The 20615-nt window shown below is 46.1% G+C and overlaps 1 protein-coding gene across 7 annotated transcripts in view; it reads right to left on the minus strand.

Moving 5' to 3' along the window:
• Window positions 1-12029: 12029 nt before the first annotated feature.
• Window positions 12030-20615, minus strand: part of LOC132894265 (uncharacterized) — a 46096-nt gene continuing 37510 nt past the window's right edge. For 4 of the 7 annotated variants that reach the window (XM_060933866.1, XM_060933867.1, XM_060933876.1 and 1 more), the window contains one exon: window positions 12030-13322. In XM_060933866.1, coding sequence (XP_060789849.1) covers window positions 12052-13322 — 1271 coding nt within the window. In that variant the 3' untranslated portion in view covers window positions 12030-12051. Of the gene's footprint in view, window positions 13323-20486; window positions 20594-20615 lie in introns of those variants that run through there. The other 3 variants (XM_060933868.1, XM_060933871.1, XM_060933873.1) reach the window with 3 other exon arrangements.

Genomic DNA, 20615 nt, shown 5'->3' on the forward strand with positions numbered 1-20615 from the left:
AGCCTCGGGGTGGCTGATGGAGCAGCGCGCGGCGCGCCTCCTCCCCCTCCTGACGGGAGAGGTGCAGCTGGTCGCGCTACAGCTCCCCGCCGACTGCCGGCTGGCCTACGCGGACCTTCGCCGGGCCGTCCTCCAGCGCGTGGGGCGCACACCAGAACAACAGCGCCACCGCTTCCGCGCGCTGCGGTTGGAGGAAGTCGGCCGGCCGTTTGCGTTCAGCCAGCAGCTCCGGGACGCCTGCTGGCGGTGGCTGAGGGCCGACGATCACGACGCCGAGGGAATCATCGATCAGGTGGTGCTGGAGCAGTTCATCGCCCGCTTACCAGCCGGAACCGTGGAGTGGGTCCAGTGCCACCGCCCGGCGTCGCTGGATCAGGCAGTAGGACTGGCGGAGGATCATTTGGCGGCTGTTCCGGCGGCAGGACAGCCGACGACGTCTTCTCTTCTCTCCTCTTCTCTCTCTCTTTCTCCCCTCCCTTCTGTGTCCCGTCCTCGCCCCATTCCCCCACCACGGAGACGGGGGCCGGCTCCACCCCAGCCGGCCCACCGCACCCGTGGTGCCCTCCCGTTTTTCCTTTCTGTGTCTGTCTCTCCCCCCCCTCAGGTGAGTGAGCCCCAGAGCACCGGTGCAGAGGGAAAGCCCGGGCCGGTTTGCTGGCGCTGCGGGGAGCCGGGCCACCTGCAACAACAGTGCGCAGCAATGGAGGTGGACGCGGTGGTACGGATCCCCGACGTGCCAGAAGCTGCCCTTGATCGGGCCGGAGCGTATCATATACCGGTGCGTGTCCAAGGGGCTACATATCAGGTGTTGGTGGATTCTGGTTGCAATCAGACCTCGATCCGCCAAAACCTGGTGCAAGACGAGGCATTGGGGGGAGCACAGGGGGTGAAGGTGTTGTGTGTGCACGGGGATGTTCACAGCTACCCTTTGGTGTCGGTCCACATATTTTTCAGAGGGGAAAAATCTATAGTGAAGGCGGCGGTTAATCCTCGCCTTACCCACTCTTTAATTTTGGGGACTGATTGGCCGGGATTTCAGGGTTTAATGACGCGCCTAGTAAAGAGTGGGTCCTGCCATTTGACAGGGGGAGGTCCCGGTGTCGCTTTGGCTGGAGCTGCTGTCGCAGAGCCATCTACGTCATCTCCACGACAGAGTGAGGAGCCGCCGGCTCCTCCTCTTTCTGTTGGGGAATCCCTCGCGGATTTCCCATTAGAACAATCGCGAGACGAGACTCTGCGACATGCGTTTGACCAAGTGAGAGTAATCGATGGTCAAACGCTCCAGCCGAACGCCACCCCATCCTTCCCCTATTTTTCTATTATGAAGGATAGATTATACCGAGTGACGCAGGACACTCAGACGAAAGAGCGAGTCACACAGCTGTTAATTCCAAAGAGCCGCCGGGAATTGGTATTTCAGGCGGCTCACTTTAATCCCATGGCTGGACACCTAGGGCAGGATAAGACACTAGCCAGGATAATGGCCCGATTCTATTGGCCGGGGATTCGCGGCGATGTCCGTAAGTGGTGTACGGCGTGCCGCGAATGCCAGTTAGTAAATCCAGCGGCCATTCCAAAAGCGCCTTTGCGCCCCCCTACCATTAATCGAGACCCCGTTTGAAAGAATTGGGATGGATCTCGTCGGGCCATTAGATCGGTCAACACGAGGGTACCGCTTTATATTAGTTCTGGTGGACTATGCAACGCGATACCTGGAAGCGGTGCCTCTTTGCAATATCTCAGCACGCAGTATTGCGGAGGCCCTCTTCCGCGTCATCTCCCGAGTTGGAATCCCGAAAGAGATTCTGACTGACCAAGGCACCTCGTTTATGTCACGAACACTGAGCGAACTGTATGGGCTATTAGGTATCAAGCCGATCCGCACCAGCGTTTATCACCCACAAACGGACGGTTTAGTTGAACGGTTCAATCGCACCCTCAAAAATATAATCAAAAAATTCGTAAGTGAGGACGCATGTAACTGGGATAAATGGCTCGAACCCTTGTTATTTGCAGTACAAGAGGTCCCCCAAGCCTCCATGGGGTTCTCCCCGTTTGAATTGTTATACGGGCGTAAGCCACGCGGCATTTTAGATGTGCTGCAAGAAAACTGGGAGGAGGGACCTTCACAGAGTAAAAACGAAATTCAGTATATTATGGATCTGTGCGCAAAACTCCACACGCTCACCCACCTAACTCAGGAGAATTTGCGGCAGGCCCAGGAACAGCAAGCCCGCCTGTACAACAAGGGCACGCGCCTTAGAGAGTTCACTCCGGGAGATAAGGTACTCGTACTGTTGCCCACGTCGAGCTCCAAATTAATCGCCAAGTGGCAAGGACCCTTTGAGGTCACACGGCGAGTCGGGGACGTCGACTTTGAGGTGAGGCGAACGGACGGGGGGGCGCTACAGATCTACCACCTCAATCTGCTTAAACTCTGGAATGAGGAGGTCCCCGTGGCGTTGGTGTCGGTAGTTCCGGAGAAGGCGGAGCTGGGGCCGGAGGTTCAAAAAGGGACATTGGCATCACATACCTCTCCGGTCCTCTGTGGAGACCACCTCTCCCCGACCCAACTCACGGAGGTCGCCCAGTTGCAGGCCGAGTTTTCGGATGTGTTCTCGCCCCTGCCCGGTTGCACTAACCTCATAGAACACCACATAGAGACGCCCCCGGGGGTGGTAGTGCGTAGCCGCCCTTACAGGCTACCCGAACACAAAAAAAAGGTGGTTCGGGAAGAACTTCAGACCATGCTCGAAATGGGCATCGTCGAGGAGTCCCACAGTGACTGGAGCAGCCCGGTGGTCTTGGTACCCAAGGCCGACGGGTCGGTCCGGTTCTGTGTGGACTACAGAAAAGTCAACACGGTGTCTAAATTCGACGCGTACCCAATGCCTCGTATTGACGAGCTGCTCGATCAACTAGGCACGGCTCGCTTTTACTCGACACTGGATTTGACGAAGGGATATTGGCAGATCCCCTTGACTCCATTATCCTGGGAGAAAATGGCCTTTTCCACACCGTTCGGCTTACACCAATTTGTCACACTTCCTTTTGGGCTGTTTGGGGCGCCCGCTACGTTTCAGCGGCTGATGGACAGGGTCCTCCGGCCCCACGCCACCTATGCGGCCGCATATCTTGACGATATTATCATTTATAGTAACGACTGGCAGCGACACTTGCAACACCTGAGGGCCGTCCTTAGGTCGCTGAGGCGGGCGGGTCTCACTGCCAACCCGAAGAAGTGTGCGATTGGGCGGGTGGAAGTACGGTATCTGGGCTTCCACTTGGGCAACGGGCAGGTGCGTCCCCAAATTAATAAGACAGCAGCGATTGCGGCCTGCCCGAGGCCCAAGACCAAAAAGGGGGTGAGACAGTTCCTGGGGCTGGCTGGCTACTATCGTAGGTTTATACCTAATTATTCGGACGTCACCAGCCCGCTGACTGACCTCACTAAAAAGGGGGCGCCAGATCCGGTCCAGTGGACGGAGCAGTGCCAGCGGGCTTTCTCTGAGGTAAAGGCTGCACTGTGTGGGGGGCCACTATTACACTCCCCTGACTTTTCTCTCCCTTTTGTGTTGCAGACCGACGCGTCGGACAGAGGGCTGGGGGCGGTGTTGTCCCAGGAGGTGGAGGGGGAGGACCGCCCCATCCTGTACATTAGCAGGAAGCTGTCGGTGCGTGAGGGGCGCTACAGCACGATTGAGAAAGAATGCCTAGCGATCAAGTGGGCGGTCCTCGCCCTCCGTTACTACCTGCTGGGATGCCCTTTCACCCTCTGTTCGGACCAAGTGCCCCTCCAGTGGCTCCACCGCATGAAAGATGCCAACGCGCGGATCACCCGTTGGTATCTGGCACTCCAACCCTTCAATTTCAAGGTGGTCCACAGGCCGGGGGCACAGATGGTCGTGGCGGACTTCCTCTCCCGTCAAGGGGGGGGGGGGGGGGGGGGGGAGTCGGCTGCGGGCCGGCGGTGAGGGTATGTGGCAGCGGGGGCGTGGTCAAGCGCCAGTCTGTGACAGGAGGGCGGAGCCAGGGAAGGTGAGTGGCAGAATCACTACACCTGACGGTAATTAACCTGTGTTTGTGTGTCTTCCCAGTAACCGCGCCATATTTAAGGAGGCAGAGGGAGAGCAGAGGAGAGCTCTTCCCGGGACAAGAACACAGCGCGCGCGTGTGTGTGTGTGTGTGTGTGTATTTACCAGAATAAAACTGTTATACTGAAAAGTCTGGCAATAAAAGCCTATTCGTACCTGAAGCTTTGTCCTGCCGTCCTCTGTGCTCCACCCACACCTCAGAGAGCTCTACAACAATAAACTCAAGGGACTCATTCATGGAATAGAATGAAATTGATTCAATGTGATTGCCTGAAACCTTCAAATTAACTGGGTCAGAGACATGGGGAAATAGGTCTGAGTTCAGGTCCATTCAGAGGTCTAGTCAGAAGGGGGCAATCTAACTGACACAAGGGGATGCCCAATTCTTCTGCCTAGAAAGTCCTGATAAAGCTCTGGTCTGCACCAGAATCAATGAGTGCTTAAACAGACTGGCCCTTGTTTTGGAATGAGATCTCAATGCATTGACCGAGCAGCAGGGGCAGTGTGTGCAGAGACGCCCACCTGTATCCCCACATCTACTGGTGGGCGGCCCCTTTTGACTGGGCAACTGTCCACAGTAAAAGCAGGAACTAGTTTCTTGACAGTGTCTTCTTTCCTCTGGGATTACCCAGGTCCTGCCTAATCACGTGGGTTCTGACTCACCGGGAGTGACACCCTCCAACGGAGAGGTGACGGTCCTGGGTTTGACCCTTGGGCTCCACCTCTGATCCTGTCTCTGATTACGCAGCAGAAGGCGAGTGTCCATCTGATTGGCCAGGTCTACCAAGCCATCCAGGCTGTCAGGAAGGTCATGAGGTGCAATCTCATCCAAGATGACATGATTTAGCCCATGAAAGAAGGTGTCATACAAGGCACTCACATTCCAGTCAACAGCTGTGGCAAGAGTCCAGAATTCAATGGCGTAATCATGAACTGAACGAGCACCCTGCTTCAGCTCCATCAGCTGTCTTGCTGCCTCCCTACCCTTGGGGGAATGGTCAAAAACTTTCTGCATTTTCCTTAGTGAACTCCCTGAAACTTGAATAGCAGGGCCTCCTGGCATCCCAAACAGCTGTTCCCCACTCCTGTGCTTTTCCTGTTAAGAGTGTGATGACATAAGCTACACGGGAGCATCCAGATGGGAAAGCAGACGCCTGAAGTCCCATGGCTAAGGAGCACTGTGAGGGGAGTGAACGGCAGGTCCCGGGTGCACCATCCTACGGCTGTGGAGCAGGGAGTCAAGGCTCACATGAGGGGCAGAGTGCCCAGTTGACTGGTTGGAGCTGGTGCTGGTCGGCCTGCAATTGAAGCCTGAAGGCTTACCACCTGTAAGGAGAGTCTTTGTAGGGTACCGGTGATGGAGGACATGCTGTTGTGAACAGCTATGATCTCTTGCTGATGGGATACAAGAACAGAACCCTGTTTAGCCAATGCAGATCTGAGACCATCGTAGTCTGCTGGGTCCATGGTGAGGTAGATATATTCTGTCATGACCCGGAGGCCATGGGAACAGATTGGACCCAATAAACAACTACTGGAAATGAACTGAAGAGTACCTGATGAGTATGCTTGTGAGGAGAACAGGCAGGAAGCAGGCGCAGCAACACAGTCCAAAACTCGCTTAGCAAAATCCAGGAAGACAGCGCGAGGGCAGAGTGACAGCAGATAATAATCCCAGGTAAAAATGGAATTAGAAAAATAACAGAGTCCTAAGTCAAAGTCCCAGTAATAAAACCCAAAAATCGGCAGGCAAAAAACCTTAGTCAAAAAATGTAATCCAAGAGCCAGAAAAAAATAAAGTCCTGAATCAAAATCCCAGCAACAAGTCCCAAAAATCGGCAGGCAAAAATCGTAGTCCAAAAATGTATACTAAGTCAGGGAACAGAGTGGGAGCATAAACATGAACGTAACAAAACTAATGCCGAGTATGTGGTGTGTAATTCTCTTCAGTGTGTTTATATAGAGTGCTTAATGGTAAATGCATAGTAAGAGTGCTAACACAGCACAGGGAGAACGGGGAAAACATGGAGTGGAGCGCAAAGACGCAGGTCAGGATTTGGAAGTTCCGGGCTGGATCATGACAGATTCCCCATTACAAAAATGTACTGCATGATTGAGAAAAGAACCAAGGAAAGTGCATAGACCAGCGTTTGTTAAGCACTGCCCTCGTTCCTGTAGTAAACCCCACTTGGGGTCTGCTAATTGAACAAATCCAAACAGGCTTTAAAGGCGATACACAGAACCATGGCCTCACTTTTTGTTTATAAATGCACTGAGACCTCAAGAATGCTATAGGAATAGTTTTAAGCATTAACAATAAATCTAATATAGTAATTTTTATGATTAAAATGATTCATATAGGTAGTGGTCTGAGTGAATGACCTTGACATCTGTGACATCACAGCAGGAATTCTATCGGTCTCATCGCCATTTCCGCTATACTAAAACACAGAGCTGACTGCAACTTCGATCTTCCATTTTGAGCTAATTTATCGCCATGCCACGTAGATGTGTTGCTGGCGGGTGCAGCAACACGACAGAAGGTGGATTTACGTTGCATTCAGGGCCCAAGAATGTTCAAACTGCAAAGATTTGGACGCGTTTTGCGAGAAGTTCACAGGCACATTAGGCGCCTACGAAGTGGTCTCTCCTCTGCTCTGCACACTTTACTGAAGACTTGAACGAAACCTCTGATCTGTTGAGGAGCGTTGGCTATAAGCCCGTATTGAAAGAGGGTGCAGTACCAACCAACAATTAAAGGAAAAGAAAACTACAAGAAAAGGAAAGTTTTTTTTTTAAGTAAAGTAAGTTCAGTTGCACCAGTTCTCCCCGAGTGTGAGCCAAGGGTTGTTGCTAAAACCTGGGATGGAACAGGACAGGACGGGACATATTATCACTCAGGCAGTGACCTCCCTGCAGTTGTTGCTAAAACCGGTGACGTCCCGTCCCGGGTTTTAGTAATTGCCTAAGCCGAGCAGTAATGGCGGAGTACTTAGTATGGAGAAAATGGAGAATGAGTGGAGCAGCTGTCTGATTTCTCCGCTGGATATGCTCGCCTCAGCAGCAATATCTCGCCCTTATGTGGAAGAAGCAAATGAACAACTGAAAGTCAGATTGTTTCAAAACGATCGGCCACAAGGTCGGCCTTCAAGAAGCGAGAACACAGACGGGTAAGCTACTATTTTCATTTGGATACAAAACAACAAAAACAGGCGGCACGGTGGTGTAGTGGTTAGCGCTGTTGCCTCACAGCAAGAAGGTCCTGGGTTCGAGCCCCGGGGCCGGCGAGGGCCTTTCTGTGTGGAGTTTGCATGTTCTCCCCGTGTCCGCGTGGGTTTCCTCCGGGTGCTCCGGTTTCCCCCACAGTCCAAAGACATGCAGGTTAGGTTAACTGGTGACTCTAAATTGACCGTAGGTGTGAATGTGAGAGTGAATGGTTGTCTGTGTCTATGTGTCAGCCCTGTGATGACCTGGCGACTTGTCCAGGGTGTACCCCGCCTTTCGCCCGTAGTCAGCTGGGATAGGCTCCAGCTTGCCTGCGACCCTGTAGAAGGATAAAGCGGCTAGAGATAATGAGATGAGATGAGACAATAAAAACAATACCACTCGTTGTTTACCTGCATTTAGATTAATACATGTAACTTGTATTGTGTGTTTAAGTTACTGGTATAAGATTATTTAATTTGCTTCAGAATGTAATTGTCTCAGTTCATCTGATTATTTAATTAGCCTTTTATGTTTTATTAGTGAAAATGCATGCATGCACATGCACGCTGCATAAGTTATAACACCTATCCTGTTTTAATGAGAGTCAACCCACAGTCAGTGAAGTCAAATCAGTCTTAGTTGAGCAAGTTGGTAATGGTATTTCTTACTTTCACCATAAATTTTTATTTATATGACTTTGGTCTAGGCGGCACAGTGGTGTAGTGGTTAGCGCTGTCGCCTCACAGCAAGGTCTGGGTTCGAGCCCCGTGGCCGGCGAGGGCCTTTCTGTGCGGAGTTTGCATGTTCTCCCCGTGTGCTCCGGTTTCCCCCACAGTCCAAAGACATGCAGGTTAGGTTAACTGGTGACTCTAAATTGACCGTAGGTGTGAATGTGAGTGTGAATGGTTGTCTGTGTCTCTGTGTCAGCCCTGTGATGACCTGGCGACTTGTCCAGGGTGTACCCCGCCTTTCGCCCGTAGTCAGCTGGGATAGGCTCCAGCTTGCCTGCGACCCTGTGGGACAGGATGAAGCGGCTAGAGATAATGAGATGAATGAGATGAGACTTTGGTCTATAGCTGTCAAAGGCCTCGGCCTTAAAACCGGTTTCTGCTGTGACGTCACGCACTCAGGGCTGGCTGGCATGACAACTTTGCGATCAATTTTAACTCCCAAAAATATATATTTTTTAATTCCCATTTATGCAGCATACAAGAGTCAAGGATGGAGATCCTATCCACTCAGAAATGTATTTAAAAATAAAGTTTCTGCGTATCTCCTTTAAGATGGTTGGTTTGGAGCCGATTTAAGTGTTTTAAACCTCATTCTACCATGCTTTAATTAAAGAGTTAGTTCAAGGTCTAATGATCTGTCAAATATTAAATGTTAAACATTAGAGGTTGGTATTAAATATTAAAATTAATATATTAATTTAGCCTAATCAAGTTTAATTTATAACATTAATTTAATTAATTACCACCTGCTGTGTTTAACGATTCCCTCTCTGCCAGTGGCTTTTTGTAAGCAAGTCATTTGAGCAGAGTTTGCTACCGCATGAGGTGGGTGGAGGCTCTTCCCAGCAGATGACCCCGATGCAAGACAACAAGCTTCTACTGGGCGAGCCCCTTAGAGTTCACACCACCAGGAGGACCATGCAACTCCCAAACAGCTGAGTGTTTTTATCCCCCGGCCTATAATGCGGGGAGATATAGCTATTGCTCTGTCCGTCTGTAAACATTTTAGTTTCTGGAACATAACTCAAAAACTATTAGGAATTTTTTCACAAAACCTGACAGCTATGTTAAGTGCCTAAAGAAGTTGTGCCTCTTGGCATTTTGGAATTTCTGTGATTTTTATTTTTTCTGTATTTCCATGGCAACCAGTTCAACTTAGGAAAATTTGGAGTGGGGTTTCATGGGGGGAGGAGTCACTTTCTGATGACTTTTTTTTTTGGTGGTTGACCAGTCTATGTGATTCTAGGACAAGATATTCACCATCATGGTGAGTAAATAATGACCTCTACTGGCTGTGATCATGATCAGATAATTTCACTCAGCAAGTTCCTGCTTGCAAGCACAAAAACTGCTCAATGTTTTTTGTTTAACATTATTAAAGATCTTTAAAAATCCCTATTCTTATAATCCTGGCTAAAACAGAAAGGCATTAGCATTAATTTTTTCAGCAGTCCGTGCTTTTGTAGCTCTTCTGTGGGACTGAACCATATGGGTTAGCCTTTGTGCCCTATGTGAATCATTGAGCCTTCAACACCCATGATCTTGTCACTGGTTGTCCTTCCTTGGACCACTTTTGGTAGGTACTAACCACTGCATACTGGGAACACCCCACAAGATGTGCCATTTTGGAGATGTTCAGACCCAGTCATCTAGCCATCATAATTTGGCCCGTGTCAAAGTCGCTCAGATCCTTACACTTGCCCATTTTTCCAATCTATAACATCAACTTCAAGAACTGACTGTTCTCCTGCTGCCCAATATATCCCACCCACTGACAGGTGTCTTTGTAATGAGAGAATCAATTTTATTCACTTCACCTGTCAAAGGTCACACTGTTATGGCTGATCGGTGTATTTGTAGAGTAGAAATTAATGTCAGTTTTGCCATAGATGGGGATGCAGCCATGAAGAAACAGCCAGAGAGAAGTATGCAAAACACTGCAGGAAATACCACAGATTTTACTGTACAGGAATGTGGTCTGTTTTTGTTAAAAGAATAGCTGTACTTGGGCGCGTCACCAGATGGCATAGTTGAATGCACATACTGTGGAAAGGGTTACCATTGAAATAAAATGCCCCTATTGTTTAAAGGACAAAAATATAGATGATGTGTCTAGAAAATAACAGTTTGTTTTGGAAAAGATGGTAACTTGTTCCTAAAGAAAGACCATGCTTATTATTTTCAGATTCAGTCACAGATGAATATATTAAATTTTCAATATTGTGATTTCATACTTTGGCAAGAAAACGGTTTGTTTGTGCAAAAAATTTCAGAAAGATGTAGATTTTTTTTTCCCCCTAAATGCAAGTTACAAGTCAGAGAATTTTATATAAATTATGTTTTGCAAGAATTGTTAGGAAAATACTTTGAGACACAAAGAAATCCAGCCAGTACAGACCCTGAAAATACGTGGTGTTACTGCAGAAATGCTGACAGTGGTATCTGTGAAGATACTCAGTCGTCCAGGTACATAGTAATCTGTGGTTGGTAGAAGAGAGCAACTGGACTTGCTTGAAAAGTCTTGAAGACGTTTCGCCTCTCGTCCGAAAGGCATCATCAGTTCTGTCTGTCCAACCACAGATTACTATGTACCTGGACGACTGAGTATCTTCACAGATATGTTTCTACACACTTTGGGATGAGTTCCCTTCGACTAGTGCGGGAGTATGAGAGGACTTCCAGAAAACTGGCAGACATCTTAGCCAGAGAGGATCGTTCAATTTTGTCAGCCTGGAATGACCATCACTGAACAGAGGTGGGTGTCTATGACATCTATCAGCCACCTTCAATGCAGCCATCAGCATTCTGATTTGGATTCTATTATGATCCATGAGAGGATAAATACTTGATACTCCCTATTAGACAGACAGAACTGATGATGCCTTTCGGACGAGAGGCGAAACGTCTTCAAGACTTTTCAAGCAAGTCCAGTTGCTCTCTTCTACCAACCACAGATTACTATGTACCTGGACGACTGAGTATCTTCACAGATATGTTTCTACACACTTTGGGATGAGTTCCCTTCGACTAGTGCGGGAGTATGAGAGGACTTCCAGAAAACTGGCAGACATCTTAGCCAGAGAGGATCGTTCAATTTTGTCAGCCTGGAACGACCATCACTGAACAGAGGTGGGTGTCTATGACATCTATCAGCCACCTTCAATGCAGCCATCAGCATTCTGATTTGGATTCTATTATGATCCATGAGAGGATAAATACTTGATACTCCCTATTAGACAGACAGAACTGATGATGCCTTTCGGACGAGAGGCGAAACGTCTTCAAGACTTTTCAAGCAAGTCCAGTTGCTCTCTTCTACCAACCACAGATTGCTGACAGTGGTGTAATACTGAACCGTGAGTCAGGTATGTGTAAAATCAGAAGAGCTTGCATGTCTTGTTTGGGTCTGAAAAGAATCCTAAAATCCAACTGGCATCATCCAGATTACAAAAAGCTTCCAAGCAAGACCAACAAGTGACTTTATATTTATTTATTTCAAGAAATGTAAAATTAGGTGAAAACTTTTACACATACGCATTGTGCTTCTCACTAGAAATAAACGTTTTAATTTGCAAACACATTTCATTAAAAATATATCGTTGACTAGCATATTTCTTTACACCTGTTACAATTTAACATGTTCAAGCCTGCAGGGATTCAATAATTTAAGCAGTTTTTGCAAAGAATTCCATGTCAAAATTATAATTCAAACTATAAAGCATACAGCAATGTTGTAAACTTTCATATCACTACATAATATTTACAATAAACTACATTTTGAATGAATTTTGTGTCATTTGCAATATGGTAAAAAATTTCCATCAAATCCTTCTCAAATATGTACATTAACTGATTGATATGATAAAAAGTATCACATGTATCTAAAATTGTGGAAAGAATTTTAAGCCGTCTTTGCCATAAGTATTATACAAATAAAAATACTTTCTGTAAAAGTAGCTGCTCAGACATCATGTATAAATAAAATGAGGGTTTCAAATAAGGACAAAATTCACTTTATTTCACTCAAAAAGAATCATGGGGTCAGACAGGTTCGTCAATGCACAGCAGATATGTACTATTTTGTCCAAAGATGTTATTCCATTATCTTTTGAATGTACAAGAGATATGGGCACAGTATTGCTCAGTATTGTGTATTTCTGACGAACCATTCCAATAATCCTCTCAACATGGATTCTGGCTGACGCGAGCGCCCTTGTGCCCTCCACATCCAACGCGCTCATTTGGGACGTTCCCCGAGTAAACGCAGAAACGTTTACATTTGCAGAAGGCAATCCAACAGCGTCACCTCCATCAAACCCTCTGTCTGCTAGGATCAGATCCCCTGGCAAAAGTTCATCCAGAAATCCGCAATGTTCTGTTATGTGTTTGTCGCTGCAGTGACCATCCCACCCCTGAGAAACGAAACAAACCACGCCTTGTGGGGCAATACCGATCAGATATTTTGAAGAGTTGTGGCTTTTATTCTGCAAACAGGTTTTTCTCGGTGTTTCCACATCACTCGGTTTTTCCTGAAATATTTCAAAACAGTCAATTATACAGCAACATTTCTCAAAGTTTTGTTGAAATGAAACTGGCAGACTTTGCCGTAAATGTTTCCTATCTGGCCAGATCACCAGCGCCGGAACGAGGCGACAGAACATAACATCACACGTGTTACTAAATACTCTGGATGCAGTTTCCAAAGAAATGGAAAATAAGTAGGCTAAAAACTGTAAGTTTAAGTTCAGTCGAAGATGCATACATGTCAGCAGGAACTGCCGGAAAGGTGAAAACTTCCTGTTTAAATTTAAATAAGGCCGTATAAACTGGAACGTCACCATCATAATCCCATATGTTGGAAGACCTGTAAATTGTTCCACTTTGTCATTGTCCTCTGAAAAAGACTCCTGACAAAGAGAGTATTTTTTCAGTTGTTCCTTCAAAGTACGATTTTCCTTCCTCAGGATTCTGCATTGGAGCTCAAAGGACAATGTTTCATTTTCATCTAAAGCTTCTGCACTTCCTTCATCTTCAAGATCTGCAACTTCAGGAGATGATTCAGTGGAATCCGTGGAGCATTCAGAAGGAGTGGTTACATCAGTGTCTCGAAGGCCAAGCACTGCACATTCTGCTGTAACTTGTTTTCTACTTCCACGTTTCCTTTTCTTCAGGTTTTGTCGCTTTTCAGACTTCTGCAATGCTTTTGTGTTTTGTCGTTTTGCAGATGACTTTGTGCGTGTGAAAATGCTCGGCACATAATCAGGTGACCGGGGGTTATCACTTTTCTTCCCTGTAAATCACAACAAAATATTAATTAGTTCATTTACAGGTTATTATTTTCATTAAACTGATTATTACTGTAGTTTCAAGCATGCTGGGAAAAATTAGATGCAAACAATGTAGAGCTATAAGTAGCAATATTTTCATTGTTTGCTAAAAGCATGAACAGCTCCGTTTCATTTACGCCGAGTCCATTTATGATCATGAATATACTTAATAGCAGTTATCCCTAATTTACACAATTGCAACTAATGATTGTTGGGCTTCAAGGAACATTATTTAAGCTTACTCAAACTTACCTTTCAGAATGGGATTTTAAGTAAAGGAGGAAAGGATTATGGATGGACCCAATAGCTAATATTAATAAATAAACTGATGTTTAATAACGTTTAATAGGCCTACAGCTTGTAGAGACTCAAAACTAGGCAAACCCCCATCATAGATTATTTTTACACCAAATACGAACCTGCTGACCCCCCTCACTGATCTAATATAGACGATGATGCATCTAATAATACCAGGAACAACATGCACTATAATATTTATCCTATTCATTTCCTTGCTCCTGTAACTTGCTTTTTTATAAATAACCTTTTAACTACACATCACTACAGATGCAGGCCGACACACCGGGGAAGCTTTACTATCTCGGCCAAAGTTCTGTTCATGTTACACCAACTTACAGACTTACTGAACGTGAACTTCAGTATCCTGGCGTAACCAGTCCTCGATAGCGTAACGCGTTCTGTCGAACTAATAATAAAATACTGACAACTTGTGTATTTATATTTGGGCACAATATAATAATGTTTACATGGGTCAACGGACCAAATTTCTGTAAACTCTGACTGTATTCGAAAGTGATATTGCCATCTATACACACGCTATCTTTAATGTAGTGAAGAAAACAGCATACAGACTTCTGGATAGTTACAAAATGACGCCATAGCGGAGGAGATTTTCTGAGAAATGGGATTTCCCCACATATTAGAGTTTTCTGTTCTGTTACACTATGACATACATCTACACAGGAACAAGAAGTACCACACAGGGGTTTTTTTTTTTTAAACACTGAATGTAGTCGACATTTTATGGTTTTTTCTCATGTGATTAAGCCTAATTTTTTTTTTCTTTTTTGGGGGGCAGGGGTTTAATATGAAGTGTGGATTCTTTTTCAATGTAATGAAGTTTATCAATAAATGTTTGGGTGAAATTTTTTTCTGAAATCATTTCATTTTCCATCTTCAATCACTTCCGCTGGTAATCAGATTCCAGATTCAATTCAAAACACACAAGTTCAGTAGAAGAGAAATTGAAGAGTCAAAAACTCTCAGACGACTTCCCGCACTGCAGTGATCAATCACTTTGAACAAAAAATAATGAACATTTTTGTTGGGGGGGGGGGGGGGGGGGCGCGCAACAGAGAAACAGTGGGAAAGTGAAACGTTTTCATCAAAACCTTATGGCCCTTTTCCACTACCCTTTTTCGGCTCACTTTAGCCCAACACGGCTCGCGTTTCGACTACCTCAGAGCGGTGCGACTCAGCTCGCTTCAGCCCTGCTCAGCACCCAAAACTCGCACGGTTTTGGAGTGGGGCTGAAGCGAGCCAAACCGAGCCGAGTGGGGCTAGGGGCGTGAGCAGACACTCCCCTGTGCACTGATTGGTGAGGAGGAGTGTCCTCACACGCCCCACGAGCACGCTGGGATCTGTAAACACCGTAAACCCGGAAGAAGAAGAATTACGAGAATTTCTGAAGCCTTATGCGCCTCGCCTCATCTAGACGCTCTTGCCAGTATCTGTTGGCGTTGTCGGTGACAACAAGCCACAGCACCAAGACCAGCAACACTAACGACTCCATGTCCTCCATGTTTATTGTTTACTATCCGGGTCGTGAGACTACCGCTTAAAAGGTCACTGATGTCACTGTTTGCGCTGCTTAACGACATCACGTGACGTCCACCCACTTTCGCTAACTCCGCCCAATGTGTCCACCCACTTCCAGCCAGCACGGTTCAGCGCGGTTGTAGTCGAAATGCAACTCCAACAGCCCCACTCAGCTCGACTCAGCCCAACTCAGCACGGCACGGCTCAGCCCAACTCAGCCGCGTTGGTAGTGGAAAAGCGGCAATAGTTTGGTGAAAAAACTCCCTTTCACACAAACTGTGGGTGGTAGAAAAGGGCAACTGGACTTGCTTGAAGATTCTTGAAAACGTTTCACCTCTCGTCCAAAAGGCTTCCTCAGTTCTGTCTGACTAATAGGGAGTATCAGATATTTATCCTCTCCTGGCTCAGAATCAGAATTCTGATGACCAGCTCATCTAAGGTGTCACTGAGGCATCATGTTGGTGTGGGTCGCTGGAGGCTGGGTGTGAATGGCGAGTCATTAGGGTGATCAAAGGATTGCCCGTTAGGGTGATCAATGGCAATCTGACTCTCTCTGTCCTCCTGTGAGTCCCCGAAAACAGCTGGGTCTTGGCGTACACCCAGCCGTCTGGGAAGAGTGTCCAAGACCACCTTGTAGATGGTTGACAAATGATGTCTTAGACCCCCACCTCTGTTCAGTGATGGCCGTTCCAGGTTTACAAAAATGGCTTCTTTGACTCCTCGCTCATACCAACGATCCTCTCTGGCTAAAATGCGTACGTCACAATCCCGAAATGAGTGTCCTTCATTGTTAAGATGAATGTAGACAGCCGAGTCCTGGCCTGAGGAGCTGGCTCTCCTGTGTTGGGCCAAGCGCCTGTATAGCGGTTGCTTCGTCTCCCCAATATACGAATTTGTGCAATTCTCACTGCACTGAATTGCATTCCCACCACAGAAGCAGTCGAATCTGTAAGAAAACGACTCCTTCAGGATAGCTCCTTACTGGATAGAACGAAACTCACCACGGATCAGATTTGCACCCTGCTTGACCTCTGCCTGACTACCACTTATTTCCAGTTTAATGAAAGTTTCTACAGACAGAAGCATGGATGTGCCATGGGATCACCAGTGTCCCCTATTGTGGCTAATTTATACATGGAGGAAGTGGAACATATAGCTTTGACCACTTTTGCAGGAGTTGCTCCCAGCCATTGGTTTAGATACGTGGATGATACCTGGGTTAAAATCAAAATCCAGGAGGTGGAAGCTTTCTCGAAACACATCAATGCAGTGGATAGCAACATCAACTTCACTCGGGAGGATGTCAGTGGGAATAATCTAGCCTTCTTGGATTGTGATGTACACATTAGACAAGACAGAAGCCTTAGTATCGAGGTCTACCGGAAACCCACACACACAGACCAGTACCTACTTTTCGACTCTCACCACCCACTGGAACATAAATTGGGGGTCATTAGGACCTTGCAACACAGGGCTCAGAACATTCCTACAACATTAGAGGGAAAAGAGAAGGAGCAGAACCATATCAAGAAAGCACTTCAGAATTGCGGTTATCCCAACTGGGCTTTCCTAAAGAGCATAAAAAGGAACATAACTGACAAGGATGATAACAGGAACAAACGCAAGAACATTGTCATTCCCTACATTTCTGGTCTATCTGAGAAACTCAGGAGGATCTTCTACAAACACAACATTCCAGTACATTTCAGACCCAATAACACCCTGAAGCAGAAACTGGTCCACCCTAAGGACAGAATACCCAGACACAAACAGGACAACGTAGTGTATGCAATTCAGTGCAGTGAGAATTGCACAAATTCGTATATTGGGGAGACGAAGCAACCGCTATACAGGCGCTTGGCCCAACACAGGAGAGCCAGCTCCTCAGGCCAGGACTCGGCTGTCTACATTCATCTTAACAATGAAGGACACTCATTTCGGGATTGTGACGTACGCATTTTAGCCAGAGAGGATCGTTGGTATGAGCGAGGAGTCAAAGAAGCCATTTTTGTAAACCTGGAACGGCCATCACTGAACAGAGGTGGGGGTCTAAGACATCATTTGTCAACCATCTACAAGGTGGTCTTGGACACTCTTCCCAGACGGCTGGGTGTACGCCAGGACCCAGCTGTTTTCGGGGACTCACAGGAGGACAGAGAGAGTCAGATTGCCATTGATCACCCTAACGGGCAATCCTTTGATCACCCTAATGACTCGCCATTCACACCCAGCCTCCAGCGACCCACACCAACATGATGCCTCAGTGACACCTTAGATGAGCTGGTCATCAGAATTCTGATTCTGATTCTGAGCCAGGAGAGGATAAATATCTGATACTCCCTATTAGTCAGACAGAACTGAGGAAGCCTTTTGGACGAGAGGTGAAACGTTTTCAAGAATCTTCAAGCAAGTCCAGTTGCCCTTTTCTACCACCCACAGTTTACTATGACCTGGATGATTGAGAATCTTCACAGACATCCCTTTCACACAGAACACTTTCCATAAGAAGTGATTTTATGACTAGAGCTGTGAAGTACTACTGATACAAACAACATTCTCTAACATCATATCTGTCTGGCATGCAACATCATGAGCTGTCTCCTCTTGGATTTTTTTGGGAGTTTCAATCTGTGGTTCTGGTGTATCGAATCTTGTTTTCTTGTGGAACTGCAGTAAAGCCTCAGCATCCTCCGAACATTTGTGCTTCTCCTCTCATGATTTCGCTCTTATTTTGCACTCTTTATCTTCCTCTGACTGCTGTGTGATTTTAATCATGACCTAATTTTAATGTTGAAGCCCAGTCTATGTCGTCGTTGTTGAAAAGACCACCAGGAGACCCTGCTAAAGAAAGCGAGACACGCATTGTTTTCAGTATGGCGGCCACTGAGTAAGGAGTAAACAAAGAAACCGCTGGGGACTTTAGCGCTTCATGACTAAAAAAAAAAAAAAAGTTCCTTAAAATAATGACACATGGCAAGAAAAGCACTTGGAAAACACTAAGGACATTGCTGAGAGGGCTATATGAACATTTCATGAAGTAATTACTGCAAACTTGAGCATGGTTCAACTCCATGCCCTTTGTTTTCAGCGAGAGGTTCAAAAGCCACCTTTCTCGACATCTTTTTGTGAAATTCTGTGTTCGTTTACCCTTTATTAGTTCACAGGAAACCCTGAAGAAACTTATCAGTTTCACGGTTTGATCGATTCAAACAACCTAAAACAACGCAAACGTAAAGCATTTTTCATGCGAGCAATGCACCTTCTCCGTACAAATGCTTTGTCAACTGAGCTTTGGTTGACCACCAGCTAAAATTTTGAATAACTAACAAGGCGGATGTGACGTCACATGAAACACAAGAATAGAGTGTTTTCACTGACATCAAAACATGAAAGTCCCGGATACGCAGCCATATTGGAGGTATCGATTTCCGTAAACGCATTTCACACAGGTAAAACCACAATTTTCGTAATAGCATCGGCCAAAGAAACTTACAATAAGATGACAGAAGCTGCTAGAAAGTATGTAGAAGGCCTAGAACCCAGCGTAAGAGCCCGCTATCTGGAGAAACTGCAGTTAATCGACGGCCTGGAACCATACGAAACGGGAAAAGAACTGAGTGAAGACGATGCATTGCTGCCGGCTGTGACATTGTCAACTACTTGATTTTTTTCGCCGAGTCCATACACTGCTCAGGATCTTTAGTGTTTCAAGGGATGAGAAGCCTATAACCAGATGTGCTGTGGCTGGGTCAGGGAATGAAAAGCACGGAAATTTGGTGACAAATGTCTGGTGAAAGCAAAAGGTGTGTATTGTGTACATTACATGTACAGTGATGTACTGTAGATGAGTAGGAGTGCTCATCCCATGTGGGCCGACCTCAGATGGCTGATTGTGATTTTTAACTTTAGCTTACTCTCAAGAGAACATACAGAAGCACCATCACGGCTAGACAGTAGAAATATAGTGCCATGTTTAATTTTAAGACATTGATCAAAACTTTAAAAAAACAAAACAAACAAACTCATACCTGATACAAAGTGAACTGAACACACTTATGTTGTCCAGATTTTTGTCGGTCAGATCCTGGTTTAGTTTGGCAAGCCAGAGACGACGACGCTTCTGACAATTTTCTGGCTTCCTCCCCCTGATTTTTGATTATTTTAGGTAATCGGTAGAAGTGGAGATGTTTCTCACGATCTGAGCGATTGTGGCAACCCAAAACTCTGCAGTAATTCACCATTATTTGGTGAGTTTATCAAAAAAAAAAATATATATATATATATATATATATATATATATATCACAAAGACTACTCTGCTGTTGATGCCGCCAATATGGCCGACTTCCGGTTTGATGACGTCATGTGAAAACACTAGAGGGGTCGCGCGACGTGTGTAATCACGTGACAAAATAGTATAGAGGATGTGCAGTCACATGACCCGTCTGTGTTTACTCCGCCATATTGGACAGCTTCAGGATAGTTTACCTTGCGCGAGCGTAATGGATGCAGGGAGTAATCCCCAAGAAAATTCGGAAAATACCCCATCTACATCGCGCGATAACTTGTCCAAGTTTGTTCAGCATCTTGAAGGTGACATGAGGCAGCGTTACGTGGAAAAAAGTGTTCCAGGTTGGGGATTGCAGATCCGTACAACTTGCCGCAATCCTTGTTCAGGGAAATTCGGAGCTGGGGTGCTGGCGATTTGCCCGATCTGGCCTACCACGACGTTTACAATTTTCTTGTTAATCGTAAATCATGTTACACTGGCAAAGCCCTCAAAGCTTACAAGAGCCTGGAAGCTTATAAATATTTTGTTGCGGGATGGGCATCCCAACTATACCTCTGGAAGGTTCCGAAGAAGAATGTCTGCTTGATGACCTCACGGGTAAGTGGCATTAAGACGTTTATCATAAAGACACTATGCAGGACGTTTTAGCATAATAATGTTCGAGATCTAAACTCAGTTCCAGATAATGACAGGGTTGTAAATATGTATGTTTTTGTCTGAAAAAAAAAAAAAAAATCACAAATCACCGCTATCTTTATCTGTGCAGAGTTATTATTCAATATCAGGTCAAAGGCATATACGAGCCAAAAAGATAAAGCATTGTCATAGACTAGGCCAGGGTAGTAGGGCTAGGCATACCCATTTTAAACGTTAGAGATCAAGCGGACTGACGGCCACAAACACCGTACTGTCTAGTTTCTAAGTATGCAGTTATCATTCAATCCGAAAATCAACTTAACAGATGTACTAGGAGTATTGAATTAGAAGATTACACCTACCTGATATGAAGTGTTCACTACAAATTCGGCTGGTAGAACTGGGGTTCCAGTTTTCTCTTCGCACAGCGGACACCCATTTTGCCCGTCTCTCCTCGTCTGTGGGGAATCTATAAAATGACAGGCCCTCCT

Source organism: Neoarius graeffei, chromosome 11 (assembly GCF_027579695.1).
Source record: "Neoarius graeffei isolate fNeoGra1 chromosome 11, fNeoGra1.pri, whole genome shotgun sequence".
NCBI classification, from domain to species: Eukaryota; Metazoa; Chordata; class Actinopteri; order Siluriformes; family Ariidae; genus Neoarius; species Neoarius graeffei.